A 27,561-nucleotide genomic window follows, 5' to 3' on the forward strand; every position below is an offset into this window, starting at 1 on the left:
TTTCTGAACAGCCCACTTCTATGTGATAATGATGAGCAGTTGTATAACATGCTTTACAATACAGCATCCAACTTATATAAGCATAAAATGCTTGATAACATCATATTCTATCTATCTCACAATGTTTTTAATCAGTAATTATGGATATCCAATATGCAGTATCTTACCACAACACTTCTTGCAAATAAGTCCAAAAATTTCTGCAAGTCATCTTACTTTCAATTCTCTAATCTTCTGTCAGCAGAATGATACTGTTTAGCCTTTAATTAAAAGATGTATAAATAACAAATTTAGAACACTTAGCAGAATATTGGCAGAAGTACTTCTGCCAATATTCTGCTCATCTTTCTTGATCCACTTCATCTACTTTTTACAGACTGAAAAGCCTCAGAATGATGAATTTACTATACAATTACATAAATACAAAAAATTTAATATAAACACTAATAATCAAGTGAATGATGTGATAATGAAGACTAATAATCAACTGCCTCAGTTGTTGTTGGTGTACAATGTATTCATTTTAACAGTAGATTACTTGAATATTGCACACAGAGTTCAACAATTTACAAAAAAAAAAAAAGTGCAAATATCTGTAAATATAAACATTTATTTACATGGCAGGTTATTATTCATTTACAATTTGAAAATCCCTTTTTTTCTTCCCACTTTCCGCTTAGCACCTTTTATTTCTCTTTGGCTGATAAACTGAACTCCATTCTTGTATTTTCCAATCTGGGAATCAAAACCTCTGACAGCATTCTTATCTCTGGAATTCCTAAAAATATATTTATTGATAAATCAAATATAATTTATGAGTCCCAAAATTTTCAAGTATAAATTCTGCTTTAAATTTCCATATAAATTTAAATTCCATTAAACTTTGTTATGTATTGGTTTTAATGTTATCCAATCCTATCTTTATTTCAGTATTTCATGCTGCTGCATAAGAATGCAAAAAAAAATATGAAACCTATAAGATATACCATATTTGCTGGAGTATAAGACACTTTTTTTCTTTGAAAATAGGTCTGAAAAACACGGTGCGTCTTATACGCTGATACTCAGTTTTTTATTACTTTCATTTCAGGAAATTTTCTCTGTTCCGAGTTAAGCAATTTATTTCTTGCTTCCTTGCGGTGTGTGAGAGCATTCCAGTTACATAGGTTTCAGTGGATGTGCATGCGCTGCCATCGACGATCACAGCTGTGTTCCTGTTTGTTTAAACTTTCCAATTGTTGTTGCAGTTGTTGTGAACGGTGATAAATTGTATTTTTATTTAGCTCTGCAGATGAATTTCTAGGTTTCAACAAAGAAGATTAAAAGGCGGGTACTCTATCTTAGTTAGATTAGGTATTTGTTGAAAGTAGACCTACTTATAACTTTATATTTGAAATACTCTAAATTCATTATAATATTCAGTAATAAACTTTTTTTTTCCTAAAAAATGTGTACAAAAAAGGGGGTGCATCTTATACGCTGGAAATACGGTAATTAGTTTTTTGAAAAGGGAGGGGAGATGAAGCAGATGCATCATAAATAATTACACCTCCTAAACTGTTAACGCAAGTACTTGTGTACATTGCCAATAACAGCATTTAAGAAACTGAAAATACAAAAAATATTCTGCTTTCGCCATCTTTATTGCATATAAAGATACAGTCTGGTAACACAAAATATATAAATATGATGTAGAAATGATATATCATCATAATGGTGTTATCAAGACGAAGCAGTCTACCGTCCGATCACAGATGCGAGACTCTTGGCTGGCAATGTGCCAAGAAGAGTCAATTCATACTGATGGGGAGAAAAGAATAAGATGATGTACAAATTCATTACCAACACACAAATACATGCTTTATACGTAAAATTTTCCAACTGTTGTACAAGCAAAATAGTTACCACTTTAAAAACTAGAATTTCATAAAAGAAAAGCTAATTTTCCGATGTATAATAATAAACCATCGTCCTACAAAACCAATCGATTATCCTATTATCGGAATGGATTCAATCTTCTTCTGCATTCGCAGAAGTGTCGAGGGGTTTCACATCTGTGGTTGCACAGTAAAAGGTGAGATACTTCTAAATAATAACTATAAAATGTTATATTTTGGCAAGTGTTTGGGGAAAAGAAGAGGTAGCTACAATTCAACACTAAACACAATATTTTTCAGTGGTACGCAGTTTCGAGTAAACTGATGCAGACAAATTTCATAACAGCAAATTGAACAATAAAAAACAAATTTTAGACTTTGGTTCCACAGTGAGTTTTAGTCAGGAAGAAGTATATAACTTTTTGAAGCCATTAGAAAGCAAACAGCTGATTCTTGCTGAAAATCTCAAGAGCAGAGTAGGAAATGAATAGCAGGTATTCAAAAATGTTGGAGAAAAGTGCAAACTAACAATAATGATAAGGACTTTCTGGATCTGCACAACATACACAAGTCATCACTATCATTAATACTATATTCCAACATAACAGTGTACATAAACTTACATAGAGAAAATACAAGAAATAAGAAAAGTCTTAGTGGCTACATTATTGTTGATAGTAATATTTTCAGAATGGTTCATAATACAAGAATACAGAGAAGATATGAATAAGATCTCATCACTGCTTAATTGGAGGAAGATAAAAATGAATAACACAATGAAAAAATAAACCTGAAAGTTTTAAAAAGAATCAGAGATGAACTGCATACTTAAATTATTATTATTATTATTATTAAGAGAGATCTCCAGGGAGTCAGGAACTCATCAAGGAAGGCCATTCTATTCACACCAGTTGTCATATCTGTTCTTGAATTCATTCATGCTACTTGCACACATAACATTCAATGGCAATCCCTTCCAATCACTCACTGCCCATTTTGAACCATTCTGAAAATATGAGAGAAAAATCTAGCCCTCAACTCCCTTCTTAGTAGCATTCATTCTCAACTTCCAAGGATGCCCTCGTATCCTTTCACCACCCTCCATAAATGAAAAATCCCATCTACTGAAATTCTGTATAATCCTTTCAGAAGTTTCTAAGTCTCAATCATATCATCCCTCTTTCTCCTGTTTGCTAGTGTTGCAGTAAACAAATTCCCAATCTGTCTTCATAATCAGTATTCCACAATCCTAATATCATTTTTGACACTCTCCTTTGCACTCTCTCCACTGTATCACAATCGCCATGGAAACCAGACGACCAGACTTGCACGCAATAGTCCAAGAGAGATCTTATCAAGGCCTCATTTGGACTAAAGAGGCAAAATGACTTCCTTATCTTTGCATATCAAGGTTCATTTCAGCATTGCAATTATTTTCTCAGTTGTATTTACAATCTTTGTTCCAAGATCCCAAGCCTGATCAGTTTCTTCTAGCATAATCCCACCAATGTAATACAACATTGGATATCTAATCACCAAAGTGCAACACACCTGCCCTTACATTTATTAACACTGAACTGGCAGCCATTTTCACATGCCCACAATTCCAGCCTATTCAAATCATTCTGCAAGTACTGCATATTAGCAACACTCCTGCTTACTATCTTTGCATCATCAGCAAATAGCTGTATGTTACATGTCAAATCTTTCCCAATGTGATTAATGTAGGGATAGAATAATGATGGACCAAGGATTGATCCTTGAGGCACATCACTGGTTACCTTGACTCTTGCATATTCACTTCCTGCATATATGACTTTGATATCTGTCAGTCAACCATCCTCTTATCCATGTCAATAGTCCATCCATCCATCCATCCATCTTCAAGGCCCACCTTTCCTAATTGGGTTGTGGGGGAAGCAGCTGCAAGAGGGACTTCCAATGGTCACGATCCTCAGCCACCAAGCTGAAGTGTTCTGGTGGGACTCTCAGACGTGTCCACCCAAGGTTTTGGATATAATCTATCCAGCAAGTTCTTGGCCTTCCACCCTCTGGCTTGGAAAAGAGGGCCTGCCGGGGGAGCCTCTCTTGTTGAATTCTGACCAGGTGCCCGTACCATCTTAACTGACTCTCAACACGGAGAAGCAGCAGTTGAGTATTGAGGATCCCGAATTGCAGAGCTTCTGACTCTGTCGAGTCTTGTCAGTCCTGCAGCACTTCGAAGGAACCTCATTTCAGCTGCTTGGATTCGTGTCCACATTCTTTTGGTAATTACTATTGTTTCCAAATTCCCGACATTTTGGAACCTTCGGGAATCGAGAACGGAAAATCGTATTTTCCTGAATTAATCTTTTTTTATTTAATTTTCGTTGATCATCTGTAATAATGGCTATAACAGTAAATGTCAATAAACAGAAAAGCCGTAGAGAAGGTGGGGCAACCGGGGTTCGTGGCCCCAGCCCAGTCTTTCAGAGGTTTCGAGACACTCCTATATGTAAAAGGTCGAAGCAAAAAATGAGTAAATGAAATTTCCTAAATGGAGGTCAACTGGAATTTCATGACTAGTGCATCCCTGAGCGCTAAACAGGGGTCACTACGGTATCATTTTGGCTAGGTTCTGTTATATTTCAGGTTTTCTCAAAATATAAACAATGTAATTGTTTATATTTTGAGAAACTTTATTTAACCAAACCTTATAGTATACAGCGAGTTTTTACATATATCACACAATGTATTAACATTCCCAATCTCATTTAAATATTTTATTTATTAAATTAAACATTAATAGAAAACAAATGCAAATATTATTCGTTTCAAAATTAAAAAAATACTTCAAATAGTTTTTGTCATTTTTAAAATGAAACTTTAAGAAACATAGAGCATTAATTGCCCGATCAGACAATCGTGATCTTCGCTTTGTAACAAATATACTTGATGTGGAAAAATTTCTTTCATTTTCTGTAGATGTTGGTCGAATTGTTAAGAGTGTGTCTAAAAGCATCTTCAAGTTGGGAGCGAGAGAATGTGTTGCTTCATATAAGCTCATTTCCTTCCTTAGAGAAACAAATATTTTGTCTGCATGCATAGGGCTAGGCTTTGATGTTGAAACTGATATTGCTTTAGTCAATTCACTCTTCAGATCAGATTCTGATTTAATGTCAGAACTCTCTGTAAGGACATCCTTTATTTCTTTTATTGGAACTACTTCTGCTGCAAATGTTCCTTTAAAAAGTCTTTCCATTAATGACTCACCAATCATGCAATTTCATTCTTACTTGACAAGGCAAAAAATTCATCCTCTTCCATCTCACGTAAACAACTAATGTTGCTCAAGTACTTTGTGAGAGACACAAGATCTCTATTTCTACCTTTAACCAATTCAAATTTTATTTCCTTTAAAAGCATTTGGCTCATTGAAAAATTCTGTTTTTCTAAATTACTGAACAGGAACTTAAAAATTCCTTCACTTGTGAGAATATTAGCTTCTCAATTGCTTAAGGCTTCAACTGCTAATCTTACAGGTTGTAAGCAATCCAACATACCTCTCAATATTTCATAATACTCTTCTTTCCATAAGCGATCAAGTTTCAGCTCTCGTAAAACAGTCTTAATCGGATTTACAATCTCTAAAAATCTCTCTATCATTCTCTTCAGTGTGTTCCAGCATATTTTACAGTCCAAAATGACTTCTAGTTCCCTCTTTTCACTCTTGGTTATTTCTTGCTGCAAAAGAGAATTTTTTACTGGAGAATGTTTAAATATTTTTCACAATTCTTCGTACGCTGCTAATTGCCAAAGACAGATCATCTCGCAAATTATACTGATCAGCTTGGGCCACACCATCTAACTCAGAATCACTGTTATCATCTTTATTGTATTCACTATCACTGCTACAAGTCACTGATGCTTCACCTTTCAACTTTTTAACATAAAATACTTTTGCTACAGCTAGATGTAGCGCATGGTTGTAGCAGTACTGTTGAATAGTCGGTGATAATTTTTCGAATTTCTCCATAACAGCTGTACCGTCACTTGTAAATGCAACCGCATCACTTTCAAGTTTTAAGTGAAACTTTTCTAATCTTTCCTGAAGCAAGGATAGCACTTTTTCCGCAGGACAGTTCCCATGTATTCTTATTAAACCAAGGTTCATAGAGGTCTCATTGCAGTATATGTGAACATTCATGTATCTGCGATTCTTGCAACTGGTCCACTCGTCTATTGAAATACTCAGTTTTTTATTATCACATTTGAATACGTCCAATTTCTGGATGTATTCAAAAATACTTCAAATAGTTTTTATTTGTCATTTTTAAAATGAAACTTTAAGAAACAAAGAGCATTAATTGCCTGATCAGACAATCGTGATCTTCGCTTTGTAACAAATATACTTGATGTGGAAAAATTTCTTTCATTTTCTGTAGATGTTGGTCGAATTGTTAAGAGTGCGTCTAAAAGCATCTTCAAGTTGGGAGTGAGAGAATGCGTTGCTTCATATAAGCTCATTTCCTTCCTTAGAGAAGCAAATATTTTGTCTGCATGCATAGGGCTTTGATGTTGAAACTGATATTGCTTTAGTCAATTCACTCTTCAGATCAGATTCTGATTTAATGTCTTCATTATGTATTAGTGTCATAACTGAAGATGGACTTCTGGGTAACTGCATTCCTTTGCATGTGAAATTTTCCGTAATAAACTCACTTTTTGTGATGGTGTTGACTGATATCCCATCCAAGGATGCTAATTTGCTTACGGTTTCTTCTAAATCCAGTCCCTTGACATAATGTAAAATTGTCATCTGTCTCTTAGAAGATGAAGGCATTGGCTCATCATTATTCAATTCAGACTGTTTTTTCCTTTTCATTCCATGAATGTATAATAGGTGCCTACGTAGATCGCTGGTTGATGATGCTTTGCATTGCAAAATTTTGGAGCATATCTGGCAATGAGCTGATTCGTTATCTTTATCTTTTCTAAAATATTCCCAATATTCTTTATACTCTTTACTCATTGTGATGGCAACTATAAAAAAATATTAAAATATGATTTATGATTTAAATCACAAATCGAGCCGAGTATCTAGCTCTAAGTCCCACTTCCCATCACTCATGAATATGGTCCCAAGGTATTTAAACTTCTCCACCTGCTTCAATGGGACTCCACTCACATGTAGAGTGCACTGGGATGGTTGTCTTGAGACCACAAATGTTTCTGTTTTGGCCACACTGATCTTCATCCTGGGTTCTGTACAAACAGCTACAAACCTATCCAGGGTCTGCTGGAGGTTATTTGTGGAAGAGTGAAGCAGAACTAGGTCATCTGCAAAAAGCAGACATCCAATGCTACATCTTCCAATTCTGATACACTCACTGCTTTGGCTGTGCCTATCAATCCAGTCCATAAATATTATGAAAAGGAGGGGTAACAGAACACACCCTTGTCAGAGACAAACAGAAGACTGTGAAAGGTTCAGACTTTGTGTTGTTTACCCAGAACAAAACTCTGGGCATTCATACAGGGACTTGATGGCAACTAATAGTTGGCCATCCACCCCATACCCCTGTACTACTTGCCAAAGCTTATCCCGAGGAAGCCGGTCATATGCCTTCTCTAAGTCCACAAAACATATATAGACATTCTCGGCATATTCCCAAGATTTCTCAAAGACTTGCCTTAAAGTGAAGATTTGGTCAGTTGTACTTCTACGAGGACAAAAGCCACATTGTTCTTCTTGGAATTTTGACTCAACTATGCTCCTGCGCATGTCAATAGCTTATAATCCAATTCCATATTCTCCAATTTATGCAACAGTCTTCTATGCTGTATTCTGTCAAAAGCCTTATCAAAATCCAAAAGTATCATGGTATATATTTATTATGTGATATCCCATATATTATACACATATTCTTGGAAAAAATGAAGGAAACAAAATTTGATCGGGTAACAGATGTCTGAGAAACTCTCTATAAATTAGTTGACTGTCATGCTTCCAACTGGTGAAAGTGATCATACAGTCCTGACCTAGGAAGTGACAATGCATTTGAAATCTCAAACTAAGAAGTGCCATACCTGAAAACACACCTTGAAGTAGTGTTAAGCATGAGAAACTGCAAGGAATCAACAAAGCATAAGTAAACAAAGGATGTTTGAGGGTAGCAATACCTTACTGCATTCCCAGAGGCAGGGAAACTATACTTTAAAGCAATGAGGAAAGTCAATATTGGATTAGAAAGAGAAGTTAGCTGAACAGACTAAAAAAAATCTGAGAAACTTTTATCGCTATACAGGAGGTAACAAGAAAAATTATCATGGAAAAATATCCTCAGTGAATGCAGATGGGAGGAAAGTGATAGAACAACTACAAGTAACTGAGATGTTAAGTGTTCACTTCAATAAGGTATACATTCCATACAGATCCATTAGCTCTCTGGAAGATGAAGAGAAAATGGATGAAAAAATAGAGGTAGAGTTAGTAGTGATATTACAGTGATTACAAGACCTCATTTCAAATATAGCAGTCAAACTGGATGGGATATCAGGACAGGGGACTGAAGAAATGTTCAAGAAAGTTAGTCACATACCTGACCTAGTTATTTAACTTGATTCTCAACATATGTATGTTTCCTAATGAGTGGAAGGAGAGAGCAAGATAATTCCAACATTCAAGACTGACGCTAAGACCAATGTAGCAAATTATAGACCAATCAGTATCTCTGGTGTGATCATTAAGGTACTGAAAAGGTCAATTAGGAATCACATCCAAAGGTGTAATAAGACAGGACTGAAATCCTATACAGAAATCAGTATAGTTTAACAAAACTATACTGTAGGTTTTGTTTTTAGCAATCTGCTCATCTTCGATAAAGAGAAGGGATATATATCAAGATAATTCTCGATCTTGTCATAGCATTTGACAGAATTCCACAAGGAAAGTTATATAAATTTAAAGTGATGGGTATGCAAAATAAACTCGTGAAATGGATAGAAGAGTGGCTGACTGACAGAATGAAGGTGAAACTGCATCATTATTTAAACTGGGGTGAGGGAAATATTCAATTATTTGCTAATAATGCTATGCTGAGGGCAAGTGATAAGAGACATAAGATATACAGAATCCCTGAAGGCTGACTTAAACAGATTAATTCTATTTAAGTTTAAACATTTAAGGGCAAATGTTTAGGAGCATTAATTTAATGTTTCTAAATGTTAGGTTATGCATTATGAATAAAATACATTGCAGAAAGAGTTTCATATTAATGGGAATTTGCTGCAGGTCAAAAGCTTGAGATTTGGGGATTATAGTAAATAGTGAGTGAAAGTTAAGGGGGGCCTGCTAAGGGTTAAGTCTAATTTGTAAGAAAAAGGAAGCTGTTTCCAACTTTACAAGGCTTTAAATAAGATCACATATGGAATTATTGTACATTGATATGGTCAGTTACGACCATCTTCTGTTGCATATGACCTACTAGTATATGAGGACAGGTTGAGGGAATGTGGTGTTCAAAGTATGAACACCACATCCCCTCTATTTTCTCTATTCACCAAAATACGCGATAGAAACCTTCATCATCATCATCATCAAATTCCTGCCATGTACCCTCAAGGGGTGTACAGGATATGACAGTACTACATGAAAAAATTACATCATTACTAACTTCCTATCTACAATTTTCCTCCAAATCAGTCTGTTACTTGTCAAGACTCCAACATTATCAGATCTTATATTTCTATCGTCTAAGGCACTTTGTACCGTATCAATCCACCTATATCTTGGTCTTCCTCTGGGTCGTTTTCCTGCCAAACTGGCAGAGAACACTTGTTTTGCTAATCTTTCCTCTCCCATTCTATTTAAGTGACCATACCATCTGAGATTAGCTCTGCTAACGCATTCCTGGATGCTGACAATGTCAAGTTCTTTCCTAATATCCTCATTTTTAATATGATATTGCCATTGATGCCATCTGTTCACGCCTCTAATCTTTCTCAGGACTCTCATATCTGCGATCTCTAGTCTTTGGTCAAGTGTTTTACTTCTGACCCAGCTCTCAGATCCATAAGTTAAAATTGGTTTGAACACAGTCTTGTATACTAATTTAGTGTTCCGACTAATTTCTTTCTTATTCCATATGAATTTATTCAATTGACTTCCCACGATACCAGCTTTGCTGATTCTGTTGTCTATTTCTATATTTAGTTTACCATCTTCAGTAAAAATTGTGCCTAAGTAACTGAAATGTTTTACTTGTTCCACAGGTTCTCCATTCACAACACAGTTGACATTTTCAATGATTCTGCCTATTTTCATTGTCTTTGTTTTTTTATTGCTGACCTTCATACCATATCTATTACAACAGCTATTCAATTTAGTCAGAGAATCTTGCAGACTTGTAGCGGATTTATTTAGAAGTATAACATCATCCGCATAAAGCAAAGAGCTGACATTAACATCTCCAATTTTGATATCAGGTTTAATACCACATTCCTTCATAATGTGATCCATATAGATAATGAATAACAGAGGGGATAATGTACATCCTTGTCTCACACCAGATTTAACATTAAACCATCTTCCTGTACTTCCTTCAATTCTAACTGCTGACTCACAACTCAAATAAAGACTAAGTATTGCTTGATATAATGCCCCATTGACACCATATAACTGCAGCGTATTGAATAGCTTCTCTCTTGGCACCTTGTCATATGCCTTCTCCAAATCGACAAAACTTAAATACAGATCTTTGTTATATTCCCATGCTTTCTCGACTATTTGTCGTAAAGTGAAGATCTGATCCTGACAGCCTCTATTTGGCCTGAATCCAGCTTGTTCTTCACCAAACTTTTCTTCCACAATTCTTCTCAACCGTTTCTCAAGTATACTTGCATAGATCTTGCCAGGAACACTCAGTAGGGAAATACCTCTGTAATTCTCACATTCAGTTTTATTTCCCTTTTTATATATGGGTACTATGAGAGCTCTACTCCAATCATCGGGAATTCGTCCCTCTGTCCAGGCTTTCTGAACTATGCAGTGCAGCCACTGTAAGACTCTTATACCACCATACTTCAGCATTTCTGGTCGAGTATCATCTATTCCTGCTGCCTTTCCACATTTCAAGCCTTTGATGGCTTTTTCTACTTCAAGTATGGATATGTATTCTTGACTGCATGCCTGGTCAGTGTTTTTTATCACTGTGCTGTCATCACTGCTTGTTTCATTTAGCAGTTTTTCAAAGTAATTACTCCATACTTCAAGGATATCTTTTTCTCCTGTTTTCATTTCACCTTTATCATCTCTAATTCCTTTTACAGCACTCTTTCCTCCATTCCTAAGCTTCTTCAACAACCTCCAGAATATTTTGCCACCTTCTTGATATTTATTTTCTATATTCTTGCCAAAGTCCTCCCATGACTTTTGTTTAGCTAGTTTTACACACTGTTTAGCTTTCTTACATTTGTCTCTGTATTCTGTAAGAGTAAAAGCTGACTTATTTGCCAGGAACTTTTGATATGCTTTCTTCTTTTCCTTCACTGCCTCTTTAACTTCCTGTGTCCACCAGGGAGTTCTGATTTTTTTATCTTTGCACACAACCTCACCACATGCCTCTCTGGCAGAATCAATCAATGTTTCCTTCAGAGTTTGCCACTGAATCTCCAAGGTTTGATTCCTGTTCTCAAACTCTTTCATTTTCTTTTCAATAATATTTCTGTATTTTAGTCTACAGTTTACACCTGAGAGCTGCTCAACTTTTATTCGCTTTAAAACTTTCTTACATGTTATTCTTTTCAATATGAAATTCAATTTTATCCTGCTCAAGACTAAATAGTGATCACTTCCAATTTCAAATCCTCTGTACACTCTGGTGTCCTGCACCAGGGAAAAAACATCACTATCAACAATAACATAGTCAATGAGACTTTTCTTATTCCTAGCCTCTTCTCTCCATGTGAATTTGTGCACATTTTTATGTTGGAACATGGTGTTAGTAATAACCAGTCCATGTCCTGAGCAGAAATCCAACAGATATTTGCCATTATTATTAGCTTTGCTCTTTTCTCCAAATTTTCCCAAAATATTTTTGTATGTCTCACAATCATTTCCTACTCTACTATTTAGATCCCCAACAAGGACCAACTTTTCCTTTTTCATTGTGTCAGTTGCTTTTCTAAAGCCTCAAAAAATTCCTCCACTTTTACCTTAGTAGAACCTTCTGTGGGAACATAGGCACAAATAAGTCTCATTGTCCAATTCCCCATTCTCATATTTGCCCACATCACTCTACTTGAGACTGACTGCCATTCAAGAAGATTAGCCTCGTATTTTGTGTTGAATACTATGGCTACTCCTTCTTTTCCTTGATTGTCATTGCCTGAATATAACATTTTGTATTTATTGCTCAGAAAGATCTCACCAGTTTTGGTCTTTTTTGTTTCAGTCACCCCTATTATGTCGATCTGGTACTTATCTAATTCCTCAGCTAGCTCCATTTCTTTGCCATTCAGGCTTCTTACGTTGATAGTACCGATCTTTAACTCTGGTGATGTTGAGTTGGGGTTTGTTTTCAGATTTGTTCCAGTAGCTGACTTTTCGCTATTCGCCCTGGTTCCCTGGCGAAAACAACGGGGGCCTTGTTTAACCGGGCGACGCCCCAGCCGGCATGAAATTTTGTCATGTTGTACCATCATTTTTTATTTTGGTTTAACCAATAAGAATACAATTTGGTCGGCTAAATCCCAAATTGCCAGCCCATCCTCGTTCGTTCAGTATCAAAGTAGATACCCAACAGGGTGCACCACGAGAAGGTGAGGATTGGACATTAGGTCAGAAGCCCTGGTCGGTTCTCCGCATTCCTTTAAAGGCTATGTGGAGGTCTCCTCTCAGTTATACAGCTTTGACCCTTAAGCACCCCGATAGAAACCTTTGACCTCGTTAAGCCACATTTCCCACTGAAATATCTGAATTATTCAAATTCACCATATATTCAGGTAATTTTTCAGTGAAAAAAAATGTACAAACAAACAGATGACACTGTAAGGAGTCAAATAGTCAACAGATCATCTACATAAGTAGTTAGACAGTTTCTATGTAACAGTGAGTGTTTGTCTCTCTAGATGTTATAGACCAGCGTTTCCCAAACTTTTCCGACGACGGAAAACTTCACAAATTCTGAAATTTTCACGGAACACCTTGGTTATTATTTTGTAATGTATTAATTAATAATTAATTGTTAATTTAGCTGATTTTTATTAATTAATAATTAATTAAACATCAATTAAACATAAACATCATTAAATTAATTTGTGCTGATTTTCATTGACATATCCCATTCTGATCACCAAAAATTTATAATATTATTATAAGTACTTATGAGTGAATGCAGACTTTTTCTCCTGTGTGCTGGTAGTTTTCCCCTCCTTTTGTACATCCTAAAGATCACTTTGTAGGCTGGGGGCGGATGACTCACTACTTGTTGCATCACAAACACCTTCAATAACAGATTTCTTAACACCAAAATTAAATAAAGTCCCTTGTCTCTTATTCATATTAAAATTTAAATCTGTAGGCCTATTATTTTTAAAAAATCACGGCACTACGGTTTCGAAACTTGCACCCTACAATACGAACTTGCGAAGAAAGTATTCAGTATTACTAGATTTGAGAACTGGATATAGACTACCATGATCTTCAATTTTAGTGGAAAAATTTTCTTTATACCTTCTTGCTGATTGGCCACTAACATTTGCAACACAGATGTTATTTCTTTCAGTTTTGAGAACAGAGGATACGCTGCCCATTGTTGTAATCGGCTTGCAGGGTATTTTTACGATCAGTCATAAACAGCAGTATTCTCTTTCCCGATTGTTAAAAGATTTCGATGTTGAAAATTAACGATAATTCATGAATATTTCCATGTTTAAAAATATGCCGCTTGGTCACTGACATTTGCTACACAGATGTCATTTCCTTCAGCTTTGAAAACAGAGGATATGCCACCCATTGTTATAATCGGCTTGCAGGCAATTTTTATGACCAGTCATAAACACCAGTATTCCCTTTCCCAAATGTTGACAGGTTTCGATGTGTGAAAATTAACGATAATTCATGAATATTTTCACGTTTAAAAATACAAGGCTTGTCGCTAACATTTGTTACACAGATGTTATTAGGTGTTCTGGGTCTGAGCTTTTCGACATATTCACGAATATTATTCTCCTCAGAATATTTCCACTATAAAATATCTATTCATGAAAAATGCTTAGAAAACTAAAATGACAATTGTTAAAAGATTTCGATGTGTGAAAATTAACGATAATTCATGAATATTTTCATGTTTAAAAATATGCCGCTTGGTCACTGACATTTGCTACACAGATGTCATTTCTTTCAGTTTTGAAAACAGAGGATACGCCGCCCATTGTTAAAATCGGCTTGCAAGCAATTTTTATAACCAGTCATAAACACCAGTATTCCCTTTCCTAAATGTTGACAGGTTTCGATGTGTGAAAATTAACAATAATTCATGAATATTTTCACGTTTAAAAATACAAGGCTTGGTCACTAACATTTGTTACACAGATATTATTAGGTGTTCTGGGTCTGAGCTTTTCGACATATTCACGAATATTATTCTCCTCAGAATATTTCCACTATAAAATATCTATTCATGAAAAATGCTTAGAAAACTAAAATGACAAATTCCAGGAGAACTCGTTGATCACAGTTTGGGAAACCCTGTTATAGACATTGATTCCGTGACCAAGATCACGAAATCAAAATCAGGTGTTCTGGGTCTGAGCTTTTCGACATATTCACGAATATTATTCTCCTCAGAATACTTCCACTATAAAATATCTATTCATGAAAAATGCTTAGAAAACTAAAATGACAAATTCCAGGAGAACTTGCGAACACAGTTTGGGAAACCCTGTTATAGACATTGATTCCGTGACCAAGATCCACCAGATACATATTCAGTTTACCTAGATACAAAATGCATGAAATATTTCTACCTAACTACTGACAACAGACGAATTTAAACCAATATTACACTAAATGTGCATTAAGTCTAACTATAAGAGTAAAGTATCAAAAAAAAAAAAAAAGATAAGCAAACTATGATAATTAAAGTGTATTTTTCATTTAAAAAAGAAATTTCTTCTTTGCTTACTGGAAGAATGAAACTGACCTAAATATAAAAAAAATGTGCTCTTACCTCTGCTTGTTTGTTAATGTTTTCATGTTTGATCCCATTCTTTTACTCTGAAAATACAAATTTCAATCAGCAATTATTAAACAAGAACGCTGTAAAATAATAATATAGTAAATGACATAACCTTTGGTCTCCAAATAAACAGTTATTCCACAATGCCAATGATCTGATTTTTCACAGTCAACTCTCACTATAACAAACAAATATTTTGTTATGTAAATAATTTGCTATGGTGATTTTCTTTTCATTGAGCATTGTACCTATGGGCATTGAGTGGGACTTTTCAGCAGTTTGTTATATTGGTGTTTAAAACAAGCATTTATTGTATTATTATTATTACTATTTGGTTATATGCACGGAGTTCTAGGGCTCATTGTCCTAGGAGTTCCAGGACTCATTGTGGGAGCCCTACAGTTTAACCACACCAATGTCCATCTCATTCCATTTTTATTATGATGCCAAATGAGGTCAAGAACAAGTTATAGTCAATGGATTTGGAAGAAGAGAGATCAACATTAACTTGTAGTTAATATCAATTATACTGATGTGGTATGCTGATGATGCCCTCACCATATGGTCACATGCACCTATCACTCAAAAACAATTTCTATACATGCTCAACATTATACAGTTGAGCACAAACTTCATAATAGAGAAAGAAAAGGGACATGTACACATGTCCCTTTTCTTTCATACACATATACAGAGCAATATCCATGTGCTGATGCAATCTTGTCCTAGATACCAAATATTCTCCTAGTGATGATGATGGCATTTGAGATTTTTCTGAAAGTTTATGCCCCAGAGTTGACTTCAGAGACACTATACTTCCTGCTTTTTAGAAATTAGTATTAGTGTAACTTTTAGACTTCCATTCCACTCATTCACACACACACATCATACAAAAAATCTCCTTTTCACTTCTTTGTTCTTATGATCCTAATAGACTTTTTTGGGGAAGACATCTTGTTCTCTCACCAATATTACCCTGTACAATATCATTCTGTTAGGCTTCTCTCACTATCTTGTATTGCATAATCATATCACCTCTTTTCCTCCTACTGCCTAGCTCTGAGCACATTCCCATAATCTGAGACAGTCTTGGAATTATGCACTTTCTAATATTTCCTTAGTCACGCATAAATCCACGTGACTAGATGTGTGCACCCAAATCCAGGAGATTAGTACCTTATGTTGTGGAACCACTGCCTACTTACCCCTGCTTGCCAGTGTCCTTCTCATTATGGCAAAACTTCTGCAATGTGTTCCATGAACTTCAGCTCACTATCTATCAACATTTCCTGATTTCCTGTCTCTTCCATTTCTTGGAGTGAAGTTCCTCCAGTACAATACATCTAGTGAATCTTCTCTGACTAAAAAAGGTCACCGAAGTGATACCCAACCTTAAACAAACCCATGATGCTCTTTAGAAAGATGTAATTCTATTTCAAACTACCATATCTTACACAACTTATTTTCTCTTATTCTGCACTGTTATTCAGTATGACTCCCAAATTCCTAATCTGAAATACATTGACAAAATGTTGACTGAACATTTCTACTGTAACTTCATCTTCAGCAATCAAAGTCAGTCTTCCAAATTCACACTGTTCTATTATCCACATAACTAAATATTTATTTAGAATTTTTCTTTGCTGGCTCAAGAATATCTTTTCATATGCCAATTTCTCATTCCTCACTGCATTGTCATCTTTTTAGCCTAGTCCACATATTCATTGTGAAAGAGGTGGGTGGGAAATACCCTCTTCTTTATATTTCCTCCGTAACATCTCATTCTCTTTCCAAAGTGTGGTACACATACCCTCAGGGATACATGAAAGGTCTTTAGGGGTACAAAGCATTTTTTTATTTTTAAATATATTACTTTTTTAAAATATTTTTTATCACAGATAAGTGCAGGTCTATTCTATGATTAATTTTTCAGTAACTTAAAAAATCTAAAGGAAATTTTAAACAAAGTGCCTCTTGGCAAGTATTGAATGACCGACGTTAGTGACACAATTGTGTTTTTTTTCATCCACGTGTTTCTTCCAATATAGCAGTTTGCATGAAAAGTTTTAAATTTAAATAGCTCAAACCACATGGTTGAAACTCTCAGCTAAATTTCATGTGTCATTAAACTGCTTTTTATTATCGAAAATTATGAAATTTAATAAAATTTCATAATTTTTGTTTCTACTGAATATATACTGGTTTCATATAATTAAGAATGTATTTAATAATTTAAAAAATGTTCTCTCTCTTTGTAATTTATTATTGGGTAAATGTCAAAAAATAAACGGCTTTTGTGTTTGAATGAAATACAGGTAACCCTCGTATAACGTATAATGTTAGTATAAATACTAACAATGTTAGTATTTATACAACATGGCCTACAAATTGTAGTAATCCTCGTTGAATGTGGTACTTATACAACAAGGTTTCGATATAAGACGGTCTACAAACTGTAGTAACCCTTTATCTTTTCATATATTTTTCAACGCGCGACTTAAAAATCAAATTTTATCTTTGTTAAATTGCGTCTGCCCATATCGCGCATGTAGTTATAAGTAACGAATTTATACTAGGGGAAATATCCCTTAGAACTGTTGCGTCGTATATCTCTGATATTGATATATTGAGGCAATATATTTAACTTTATCCTTTCCTACTTCAGCCGCTATATCAAATTCTATCGCATGTACCTCTTTGTTAAGTCGGTTGCGCCATTGTTATGTGATCTTCATTAATATTAATCTTAACGTTATGTCTCGCTTCTCTTATACCTTTTCTTATGTAATTTAACCTTTTAAGGGTCACTAGAAATTACCTGTTCCCTGAATTCCATGAGTTATCCTGGTCACTCAGGCAAAATTTATTTTTTATCTGCGCCAGCCTGGGACTTAAGGTTAGAGATAAACTCAGCCTTTAGGGTAATCATAGAATATCAGGTGCCACTAATAATGTTAATTGAATTCTTAGAAGCCTTGGGTTCTCTGGCTTATTTTATTTGCATTCGTGCCCTACTATTTTCAATTGGGGTATCCCCGCACACACACACACACGATCACAGGTTCGATGTTTTATGAAGGATCAGGGTCAGTCATCATGATCAGAAACACATGTAAGTAAGGAATCAAAATATTTATTAAACTCATTATATAATGCCATACAAGTTAAAGTAGTTATCAAATCTAATTTTAGCTTCTACCATTCTTTCACTCTCTCACTCTTAAAACCATTATGCATTGACTTCAAAATGTTAGCAAATTCAATAATTCAACATATAATACATTCTTAATTACAGCTCAATTGGACATTTAGGCATTTTAGCACATAAATAATCTCTCTCGGATTAATTACGACAGAATCTCTACCTAACTGAAAGTTCATTTTTAAAGCATAGTCATTTACATAAATCTTAGTTCTTCACTCTTTCTTTCATTACAAATTTTAAGATGCATTCTCTTAACACTGTTAGTCAATTCTCGAAAGCGGCTAGAACAAGTGAGAGTACTCATCTATTCTTTATCGGTTTTCTTCCATCCTTCCTTCTTTGTTACGACTCTGGTTGTCTCAATCTTATTGCTACGTGGGTTACACGTGCTCGCCTGAGCTGGGCGCTATCTCTCTGCTAAGGTTTTATGTTGATGGCCTTCTCATTGATGGCCTATGGTTGATCTTGCCGAAATCTGCTGCGGTATCATGCCGGAACTTTTCGTAAGTCAGCCCTCAAAAATGAGAGCTGAACTGCGATGAACTCTTGGAGCACATGAAGAAAAATGCAGGAACAAGAAAAAATGGGGTGATTTACTTCCGTGTCGCGGATTTTACACGCTCCCCTAGAGCGCCACCTTTCCGAGTTTGAATTTCTCTTATCGTCTCACCCATTGGTCTCAGGCTGGGTGACTTCACCGATCAACATACGGGACTTCTTGTTTCCAGGAATGTATGCGTCATGATGTCTTCTCAGATGTGATGCCTGCGGGTGCTTACACTGCTCTTATAGTATTAGGGCGATCTTTGCCCTATGTTGCTGAATAATACGCATTCTTTCATTTATAATATTTCACTAATGATTTCTCTCATATCTGCCCCTTTTTTCTGACTTACATTCATGCTAGAGATATAGATATATTAATTTAAATTCACATAATTCACAGTTTATCATGCAAAATGTTACAAAAAAAAACATAGTTACACTGCGCTAAAAGATAAGTATGCATATATATATATATATATATATTTTTTGATTGTTAGATTCTGGAACGGTGACGTCATGTAAAATTGAAGTCGCCTATTTCAGATCTAACAGAACGCATGTACATCAAATGTTTACCATATAAAGTATTTATTATTCTTCGTTTTCTGCCAGGAAAGTGCATTAAAAATCATAAGTGTGTTAATCTCAAGGCTGAGCACTTTATTTTTTGGTGAGTTACATACAATATGTAATGCTTTTTTTTATGTAAAAAAAAATATTTTTATAGTAATGGCCATTTAGAGCACTTTTGCGATATGGTTGAAAATGAAATTAATGAATTAATTGATGAAGAAATAGATTTAAATGAGGAGGAACTGGTACAATTAATAGATGACGTCGAACCAAATGGTGGGGAAAGGTGGAAAGGTCTGCCGAAGATTCTGATTGTGATGAATCCGTTAAAGAATTCAGTTTAAAGAAAATAGCAGAAGGATTGGACTTGGCAAGAAAGTTATTTTATGGATAATGATCTCTCAACGGAGCACTCCAGAAAATTCACGAGACAATTGTATATTTGTTTAGCACTTAATAAAAAATTGCAGCATAATGGTAAGCAAGATCTTATTACTGACTTCATGATAACTAAACCAACCGAAGTATGCAATGAGAATTATACAAATGATGTCCAAGAGATTTCAAGTGATGACGACATCCGGCCACTCGTAAATAAAGAACATCTATGAAAAGTTAGTTTTGAAGAGCGTGATGTTGATTTTGTATTATGTGCAATGAAGTTTATGTACAATTTATAATTTTTTATAATTTTATACTATGAATATGTTTCATGGTTTATTTGTTTTCTTAACTTATACAGACATACTGAATTAAATAAATATTTTTTTTTGTTGGATATGTCATTGTTTATATAATCTAAAAAAAAAAAAAAAAAAAAAAACTGATTTCGGAACCTAACCCTACTTTTTCTATGTGATCTGAGTCTCGCATAATGCGATTCATATAATGTGGCATTTTTGTGGAACCTAACATCCACGTTATATGAAGATTACCTGTATGATCTTCTCCTTAAGAAGTTATAATAATAATTTTGCCTGAGAGAAGATCAGCCAATGTTACTAAAATTTTAAAATGGGACACACAGATCTGGAGCTCTTGCATAATTCCATGATTTATCCTCCTAAACTTAGGAATACTTATCTTGAATATAGTTCCAGGTACTAGTGATTTCTCTTCACTTTAACTGATCACTCAATCGTAGGTTATCAATCTGTTTCCTCAGTTTGTCATTTGTTCAGTGATGCATGCTCCTCTCTATTACCAATATTAAAACCAAATGAACAGTCTCATATGATGGAAGCATTACAATGACTTCATCTTTCACTATATGAGACATATGTCCAATACTTATCAAAAATCTGTACCCTAAGAGGGCCAAATTAATCTGTTATCTGTCAACACTTATCAGATCTTATATTTCTGTCCTTTAAGACATACTATATCAATCCACTTCGGACTTGGTCTTTCCCCTGGGTCTTTTTCCGCCATCTTGTAAAAATCACATTCTGTTTAAGTGACCATACTACCTGAGATTTGCATGTTAACAACATCAAGTTCTTTCTAATATCATAATTTTAATATGATATTGCACATTGGTGCCATCTGCTCACTCCCCTAATCTTCCCCAGAACTTTCATATCTGTAGTTTCCAGTCTTTGATCAAGTGTTTTATTTTTAGCCCAGCTTTCAGATCCATAACTTAAAATTGGTTTGAGCACTGTCTTTTATACAGCTAGTGTAGTGTTTGATTAATTTTTCTCTTATTTTATATAAATTTATTCAGTTGACTTCCTACCATAACAGCTTTCCTAATTTTTCACTAGAGACAACTGATGCAAACTCATTAGCCTCCCAGTCATGAAGTCACTTCATGTGCAAACTTTGTTTGCTTACACTTGGATAAAGGATGAAATCAAGAATATAATTTCTTGGCATCTTTAATTTATACCAAATTTATTACAGCAGTTATTCAATTTGGTCAGGGAATCCTGCAGACTTTTCCTCGATTTATTTAGGAATATAACCTCATCTGCATAAAGTAAAGAGCTGAGATTAACAACTCCAATTCTGATATTAATAAGATCTACGATACAGGCATAATCCCTCAAGACTGGTTACAGTCGACTTTCATCATGCTACCTAAAAAAGTAAATGCGAAAACTTGTAATGACTATAGAATGATCATTTTGAGAATGTGACCTAATGAGTCACGTTCTCAAAATGTTTCTGAAAATAATTCAAAAAAGAATATACAGAAAATGTGAAGACACCATCAGTGATACCCAATTCGGCTTTAGAAATGGCTTGGGAACAAGAGAGGTCCTTTTCTGTTCTCAGATTTTATTTCAAAAATGTACTGACCAAAAAAAGGTAATATTCATTTGCTTCATTGACTTCGAGAAAGCATTTGACAAAGTCCAACATGCTAAAATGATTGTACTATTAAAAAGAATTGGATTAGATGGTAAAGACATCAGGATCACTGAAAACTTATATTGGAACCAAAAGGCATCTGATCAAGTTGATGACATCATTACAGACTGCATTAACATCAAACGAGGAGTAAGGCAAGGATGTGTGCTGTCACCTCTTCTTTTTAACATCTACCCAGAAGCCATATTTCAAAAAGTCTTGGAAGGAAGAAAGGAAGGGATTAGTGTAAATGGTGAAATCATCAGTAACATCCGATATGCCGATGATACAGCTCTTCTGGCTGACAATATTCAGGATCTTCAAATTCTTTTGGAACTAATAAATGCAGAGAGTGAAAAAGTGGGATTAAAAATAAATATCACCAAAACTAAATTCATGGTCATAAGTAAGAAACCAATTCTTAATTTAGCACTTTCTTTAAATAGGAAACAAATAGAAAGAGTGGCAAAGTTTAAATATCTCGGATGCTGGTTAAATGAAGATTGCAATCCAGAAATGGAAATAAAAGTTAGAATTGAAATGGCAAGAAAAAATTTCTCTTGATGAAATCAACACTGTGTAACCGCAGTTTAAACTTAGAGCTTAGAGTACGCATGGTTAAATGCTATGTATGGTCTGTACTGCTGTACGGTGCAGAAACTTGGACTTTGAAGACAACATCAATAAAAAGACTTGAAGCCTTTGAGATGTGGTTATACAGACGAATGTTAAAAATCCCATGGACAGCAAAAACGTCCAATCAGGAAGTACTGGAACAAATGGGGAAATCACGTGAACTTTTAGATACCATAAAAAGAAGGAAAACTGCATATCTTGGTCACCTACTTTGTAATGAAAAATATAAGATACTTCAATTGATTATAAAAGGGAAGATAAATGGAAGAAGAGGACAAGGAAGACGAAGAAAATCTTGGCTGGCAGATATCAGACAGTGGACTGGTATGAACTCTGAGAGACTGCTCAGAATAGCTGAGAATCGCTCAAAATTTGCCAAGGTGGTCGCCGACCTCCAATAGGAGATGGCACTCAAAGAAGAAGAATTCTGATATCAGGTTTAATGCCACTTTTCTTCATAATGTGATCCATACAGATGAATATCAACAGAGATAATGTGCACTCTTGTCTCAAACTTGATTTAACATCATACCATCTTCCTGTCCCTTCTTCAATTTTAACTCTCACAACTCAAATATAGATTATGTATTGCCTGATATAATGTTCCATTTATATCATATAACTGTATTATTTTGAGCAGCTTTTCTTTTGGCACCTGGTCATATGCCTTTTCTAGATCTACAAAACTTAAATACAGGTTCTTGTATTTAAGTTTTGATTTTCCATGATTTCTCAACTAATTATCTTAAAGTGAAAATCTGATCCTGACAATGTCTATTTGGCCAGAATCCAGTTTGTTCTCCAAGCTTCTCTTTCTCAATTTTTCTTAACTTTTTCTCAAGTATACTTGCATAAATCTAACCAAGAACATTCAACACAGAAATTCCTCTGCAATTCTTAGACATTTAGCTTTATTTCCATTTTTACAGATAGTACTATGAGAGCTCTACTCCAATCATCTTGAATTTGACCCGCTAACCAGGCCTTGAATGCAGTATAACTAGTATACTGCATTCAAGTATAATGCAGTATAACTAGTATAAAACTTTTATACCTCCATAGTTGAGCATTGGGGGTGCTTAAGGGTCAAAGCTGTATAACTGAGAGGAGACCTCCACATAGCCTTTAAAGGAATGCGGAGAACCGACCAGGGCTTCTGACCTAATGTCCAATCCTCACCTTCTCGTGGTGCACCCTGTTGGGTATCTACTTTGATACTGAACGAACGAGGATGGGCTGGCAATTTGGGATTTAGCCGACCAAATTGTATTCTTATTGGTTAAACCAAAATAAAAAATGATGGTACAACATGACAAAATTTCATGCCGGCTGGGGCGTCGCCCGGTTAAACAAGGCCCCCATTGTTTTCGCCAGGGAACCAGGGCGAACAGCGAAAAGTCAGCTACTGGAACAAATCTGAAAACAAACCCCAACTCAACATCACCAGAGTTAAAGATCGGTACTATCAACGTAAGAAGCCTGAATGGCAAAGAAATGGAGCTAGCTGAGGAATTAGATAAGTACCAGATCGACATAATAGGGGGTGACTGAAACAAAAAAGACCAAAACTGGTGAGATCTTTCTGAGCAATAAATACAAAATGTTATATTCAGGCAATGACAATCAAGGAAAAGAAGGAGTAGCCATAGTATTCAACACAAAATACGAGGCTAATCTTCTTGAATGGCAGTCAGTCTCAAGTAGAGTGATGTGGGCAAATATGAGAATGGGGAATTGGACAATGAGACTTATTTGTGCCTATGTTCCCACAGAAGGTTCTACTAAGGTAAAAGTGGAGGAATTTTTTGAGGCTTTAGAAAAGCAACTGACACAATGAAAAAGGAAAAGTTGGTCCTTGTTGGGGATCTAAATAGTAGAGTAGGAAATGATTGTGAGACATACAAAAATATTTTGGGAAAATTTGGAGAAAAGAGCAAAGCTAATAATAATGGCAAATATCTGTTGGATTTCTGCTCAGGACATGGACTGGTTATTACTAACACCATGTTCCAACATAAAAATGTGCACAAATTCACATGGAGAGAAGAGGCTAGGAATAAGAAAAGTCTCATTGACTATGTTATTGTTGATAGTGATGTTTTCTCCCTGGTGCAGGACACCAGAGTGTACAGAGGATTTGAAATTGGAAGTGATCACTATTTAGTCTTGAGCAGGATAAAATTGAATTTCATATTGAAAAGAATAACATGTAAGAAAGTTTTAAAGCAAATAAAAGTTGAGCAGCTCTCAGATGTGAACTGTAGACTAAAATACAGAAATATTATTGAAAAGAAAATGAAAGAGTTTGAGAACAGGAATCAAACCTTGGAGATTCAGTGGCAAACTCTGAAGGAAACATTGATTGATTCTGCCAGAGAGGCATGTGGTGAGGTTGTGTGCAAGGATAAAAAAATCAGAACTCCCTGGTGGACACAGAAAGTTAAAGAGGCAGTGAAGGAAAAGAAGAAAGCATATCAAAAGTTCCTGGCAAATAAGTCAGCTTTTACTCTTACAGAATACAGAGACAAATGTAAGAAAGCTAAACAGTGTGTAAAACTAGCTAAACAAAAGTCATGGGAGGACTTTGGCAAGAATATAGAAAATAAATATCAAGAAGGTGGCAAAATATTCTGGAGGTTGTTGAAGAAGCTTAGGAATGGAGGAAAGAGTGCTGTAAAAGGAATTAGAGATGATAAAGGTGAAATGAAAACAGGAGAAAAAGATATCCTTGAAGTATGGAGTAATTACTTTGAAAAACTGCTAAATGAAACAAGCAGTGATGACAGCACAGTGATAAAAAACACTGACCAGGCATGCAGTCAAGAATACATATCCATACTTGAAGTAGAAAAAGCCATCAAAGGCTTGAAATGTGGAAAGGCAGCAGGAGTAGATGATATTCGACCAGAAATGCTGAAGTATGGTGGTATAAGAGTCTTACAGTGGCTGCACTGCATAGTTCAGAAAGCCTGGACAGAGGGACGAATTCCCGATGATTTGAGTAGAGCACTCATAGTACCCATATATAAAAAGGGAAATAAAACTGAATGTGAGAATTACAGAGGTATTTCCCTACTGAGTGTTCCTGGCAAGATCTATGCAAGTATACTTGAAAAACGGTTGAGAAGAATTGTGGAAGAAAAGCTTGGTGAAGAACAAGCTGGATTCAGGCCAAATAGAGGCTGTCAGAATCAGATCTTCACTTTACGACAAATAGTCGAGAAAGCATGGGAATATAATAAAGATCTGTATTTAAGTTTTGTCGATTTGGAAAAGGCATATGACAAGGTGCCAAGAGAGAAGCTATTCAATACGCTGCAGTTATATGGTGTCAATGGGGCATTATATCAAGCAATACTTAGTCTTTATTTGAGTTGTGAGTCAGCAGTTAGAATTGAAGGAAGTACAGGAAGATGGTTTAATGTTAAATCTGGTGTGAGACAAGGATGTACATTATCCCCTCTGTTATTCATTATCTATATGGATCACATTATGAAGGAATGTGGTATTAAACCTGATATCAAAATTGGAGATGTTAATGTCAGCTCTTTGCTTTATGCGGATGATGTTATACTTCTAAATAAATCCACTACAAGTCTGCAAGATTCTCTGACTAAATTGAATAGCTGTTGTAATAGATATGGTATGAAGGTCAGCAATAAAAAGACAAAGACAATGAAAATAGGCAGAATCATTGAAAATGTCAACTGTGTTGTGAATGGAGAACCTGTGGAACAAGTAAAACATTTCAGCTACTTAGGCACAATTTTTACTGAAGATGGTAAACTAAATATAGAAATAGACAACAGAATCAGCAAAGCTGGTATCGTGGGAAGTCAATTGAATAAATTCATATGGAATAAGAAAGAAATTAGTCGGAACACTAAATTAGCTGTATACAAGACTGTGTTCAAACCAATTTTAACTTATGGATCTGAGAGCTGGGTCAGAAGTAAAACACTTGACCAAAGACTAGAGACCGCAGATATGAGAGTCCTGAGAAAGATTAGAGGCATGAACAGATGGCATCAATGGCAATATCATGTTAAAAATGAGGATATTAGGAATGAACTTGACATTGTCAGCATCCAGGAATGCGTTAGTAGAGCTAATCTCAGATGGTATGGTCACTTAAATAGAATGGGAGAGGAAAGATTAGCAAAACAAGTGTTCTCTGCCAGGTTGGCAGGAAAACGACCCAGAGGAAGACCAAGATATAGGTGGATTGATACGGTACAAAGTGCCTTAGACAATAGAAATATAAGATCTGATAATGTTGGAGTCTTGACAAGTAACAGACTGATTTGGAGGAAAATTGTAGATAGGAAGTTAGTAATGATGTAATTTTTTCATGTAGTACTGTCATATCCTGTACAGCCCTTGAGGGTGCATGGCAGGAATTTGATGATGATGATGATGATGACGATAGTTGAGCATTTTTAGTTGAATATCATCTATGCCAGCTGCCTTTCCATATTTTAGGTTTTTGGTAGCTTTTTTCCACTTCAAGTATTGATATATATTCCAGATTACATTCTTGTTGAATGTCTTCTTCCACCATGCTATCACTGCTTGTTTCATTTAATTCTTAGTATTGCACACGTAATCCAAACCATATGCATTAATCCTTGTAAAAAAATAACTGGCATTTTTAGTTATTTAAGATTAGTTTTTTTAACAATAAATTAGTACTATTAGTACTATAGTGAAACCTGAAGGTCAGAGAGACGGAATGCATGTGTTTGGGGATTTTGAATGAGAGTAGTGTTGGAATCCATTAGTATGGTTCACTGATGATGTAATTTTATTTCCACTAACTGTGAAAAGTTTGATGTTTTGGAAGTAATTTGTTTAAGAATGAGACAGACAGCCTTATGTTGCAATTCAGCTATGTCACAGGTAATCTAGAGCTAGCATATGTATAGATCACTCTTCACATAAAAAGAATATGTGTGTAGTTGTAACAGCTAAGTACCTATTGGACTTTGACAGGATAGTCTGGTAAGCTGTCTACATAAAGAAATCCTACACTACACTGTGCCTTTCTCTGAAGAAAGATGTCAAAAAAAAAAGAGAACAAAAATGTTGCAACCTATAAGGGATGACTTTAGGTACATTTCCTATTATTTCATATTTTTATAGCAAAACA

General features: G+C 35.1%; 1 protein-coding gene across 2 annotated transcripts in view; it reads right to left on the minus strand.

The window, feature by feature from the left end:
* Positions 1-594: 594 nt before the first annotated feature.
* The window catches only part of LOC150098423 (40S small subunit processome assembly factor 1), a 71,749-nt gene continuing 44,782 nt past the window's right edge, over positions 595-27,561 (minus strand). For both annotated transcript variants that reach the window (XM_090405543.1, XM_090405544.1), the window contains exons 5-6: positions 15,089-15,135; positions 595-778 (exon numbers count right to left, since the gene is read on the minus strand). In XM_090405543.1, the coding sequence (XP_090261669.1) occupies positions 637-778; positions 15,089-15,135 (189 nt within the window). In that variant the 3' untranslated portion in view covers positions 595-636. The remainder of the gene's footprint in view (positions 779-15,088; positions 15,136-27,561) is intronic.

The sequence above is a fragment of the Typopeltis vanoorti genome, chromosome 15 (assembly GCF_054136105.1).
Source record: "Typopeltis vanoorti isolate ZY-2024b chromosome 15, IOZ_Tvanoo_1.0, whole genome shotgun sequence".
Taxonomy (NCBI): domain Eukaryota; kingdom Metazoa; phylum Arthropoda; class Arachnida; order Uropygi; family Thelyphonidae; genus Typopeltis; species Typopeltis vanoorti.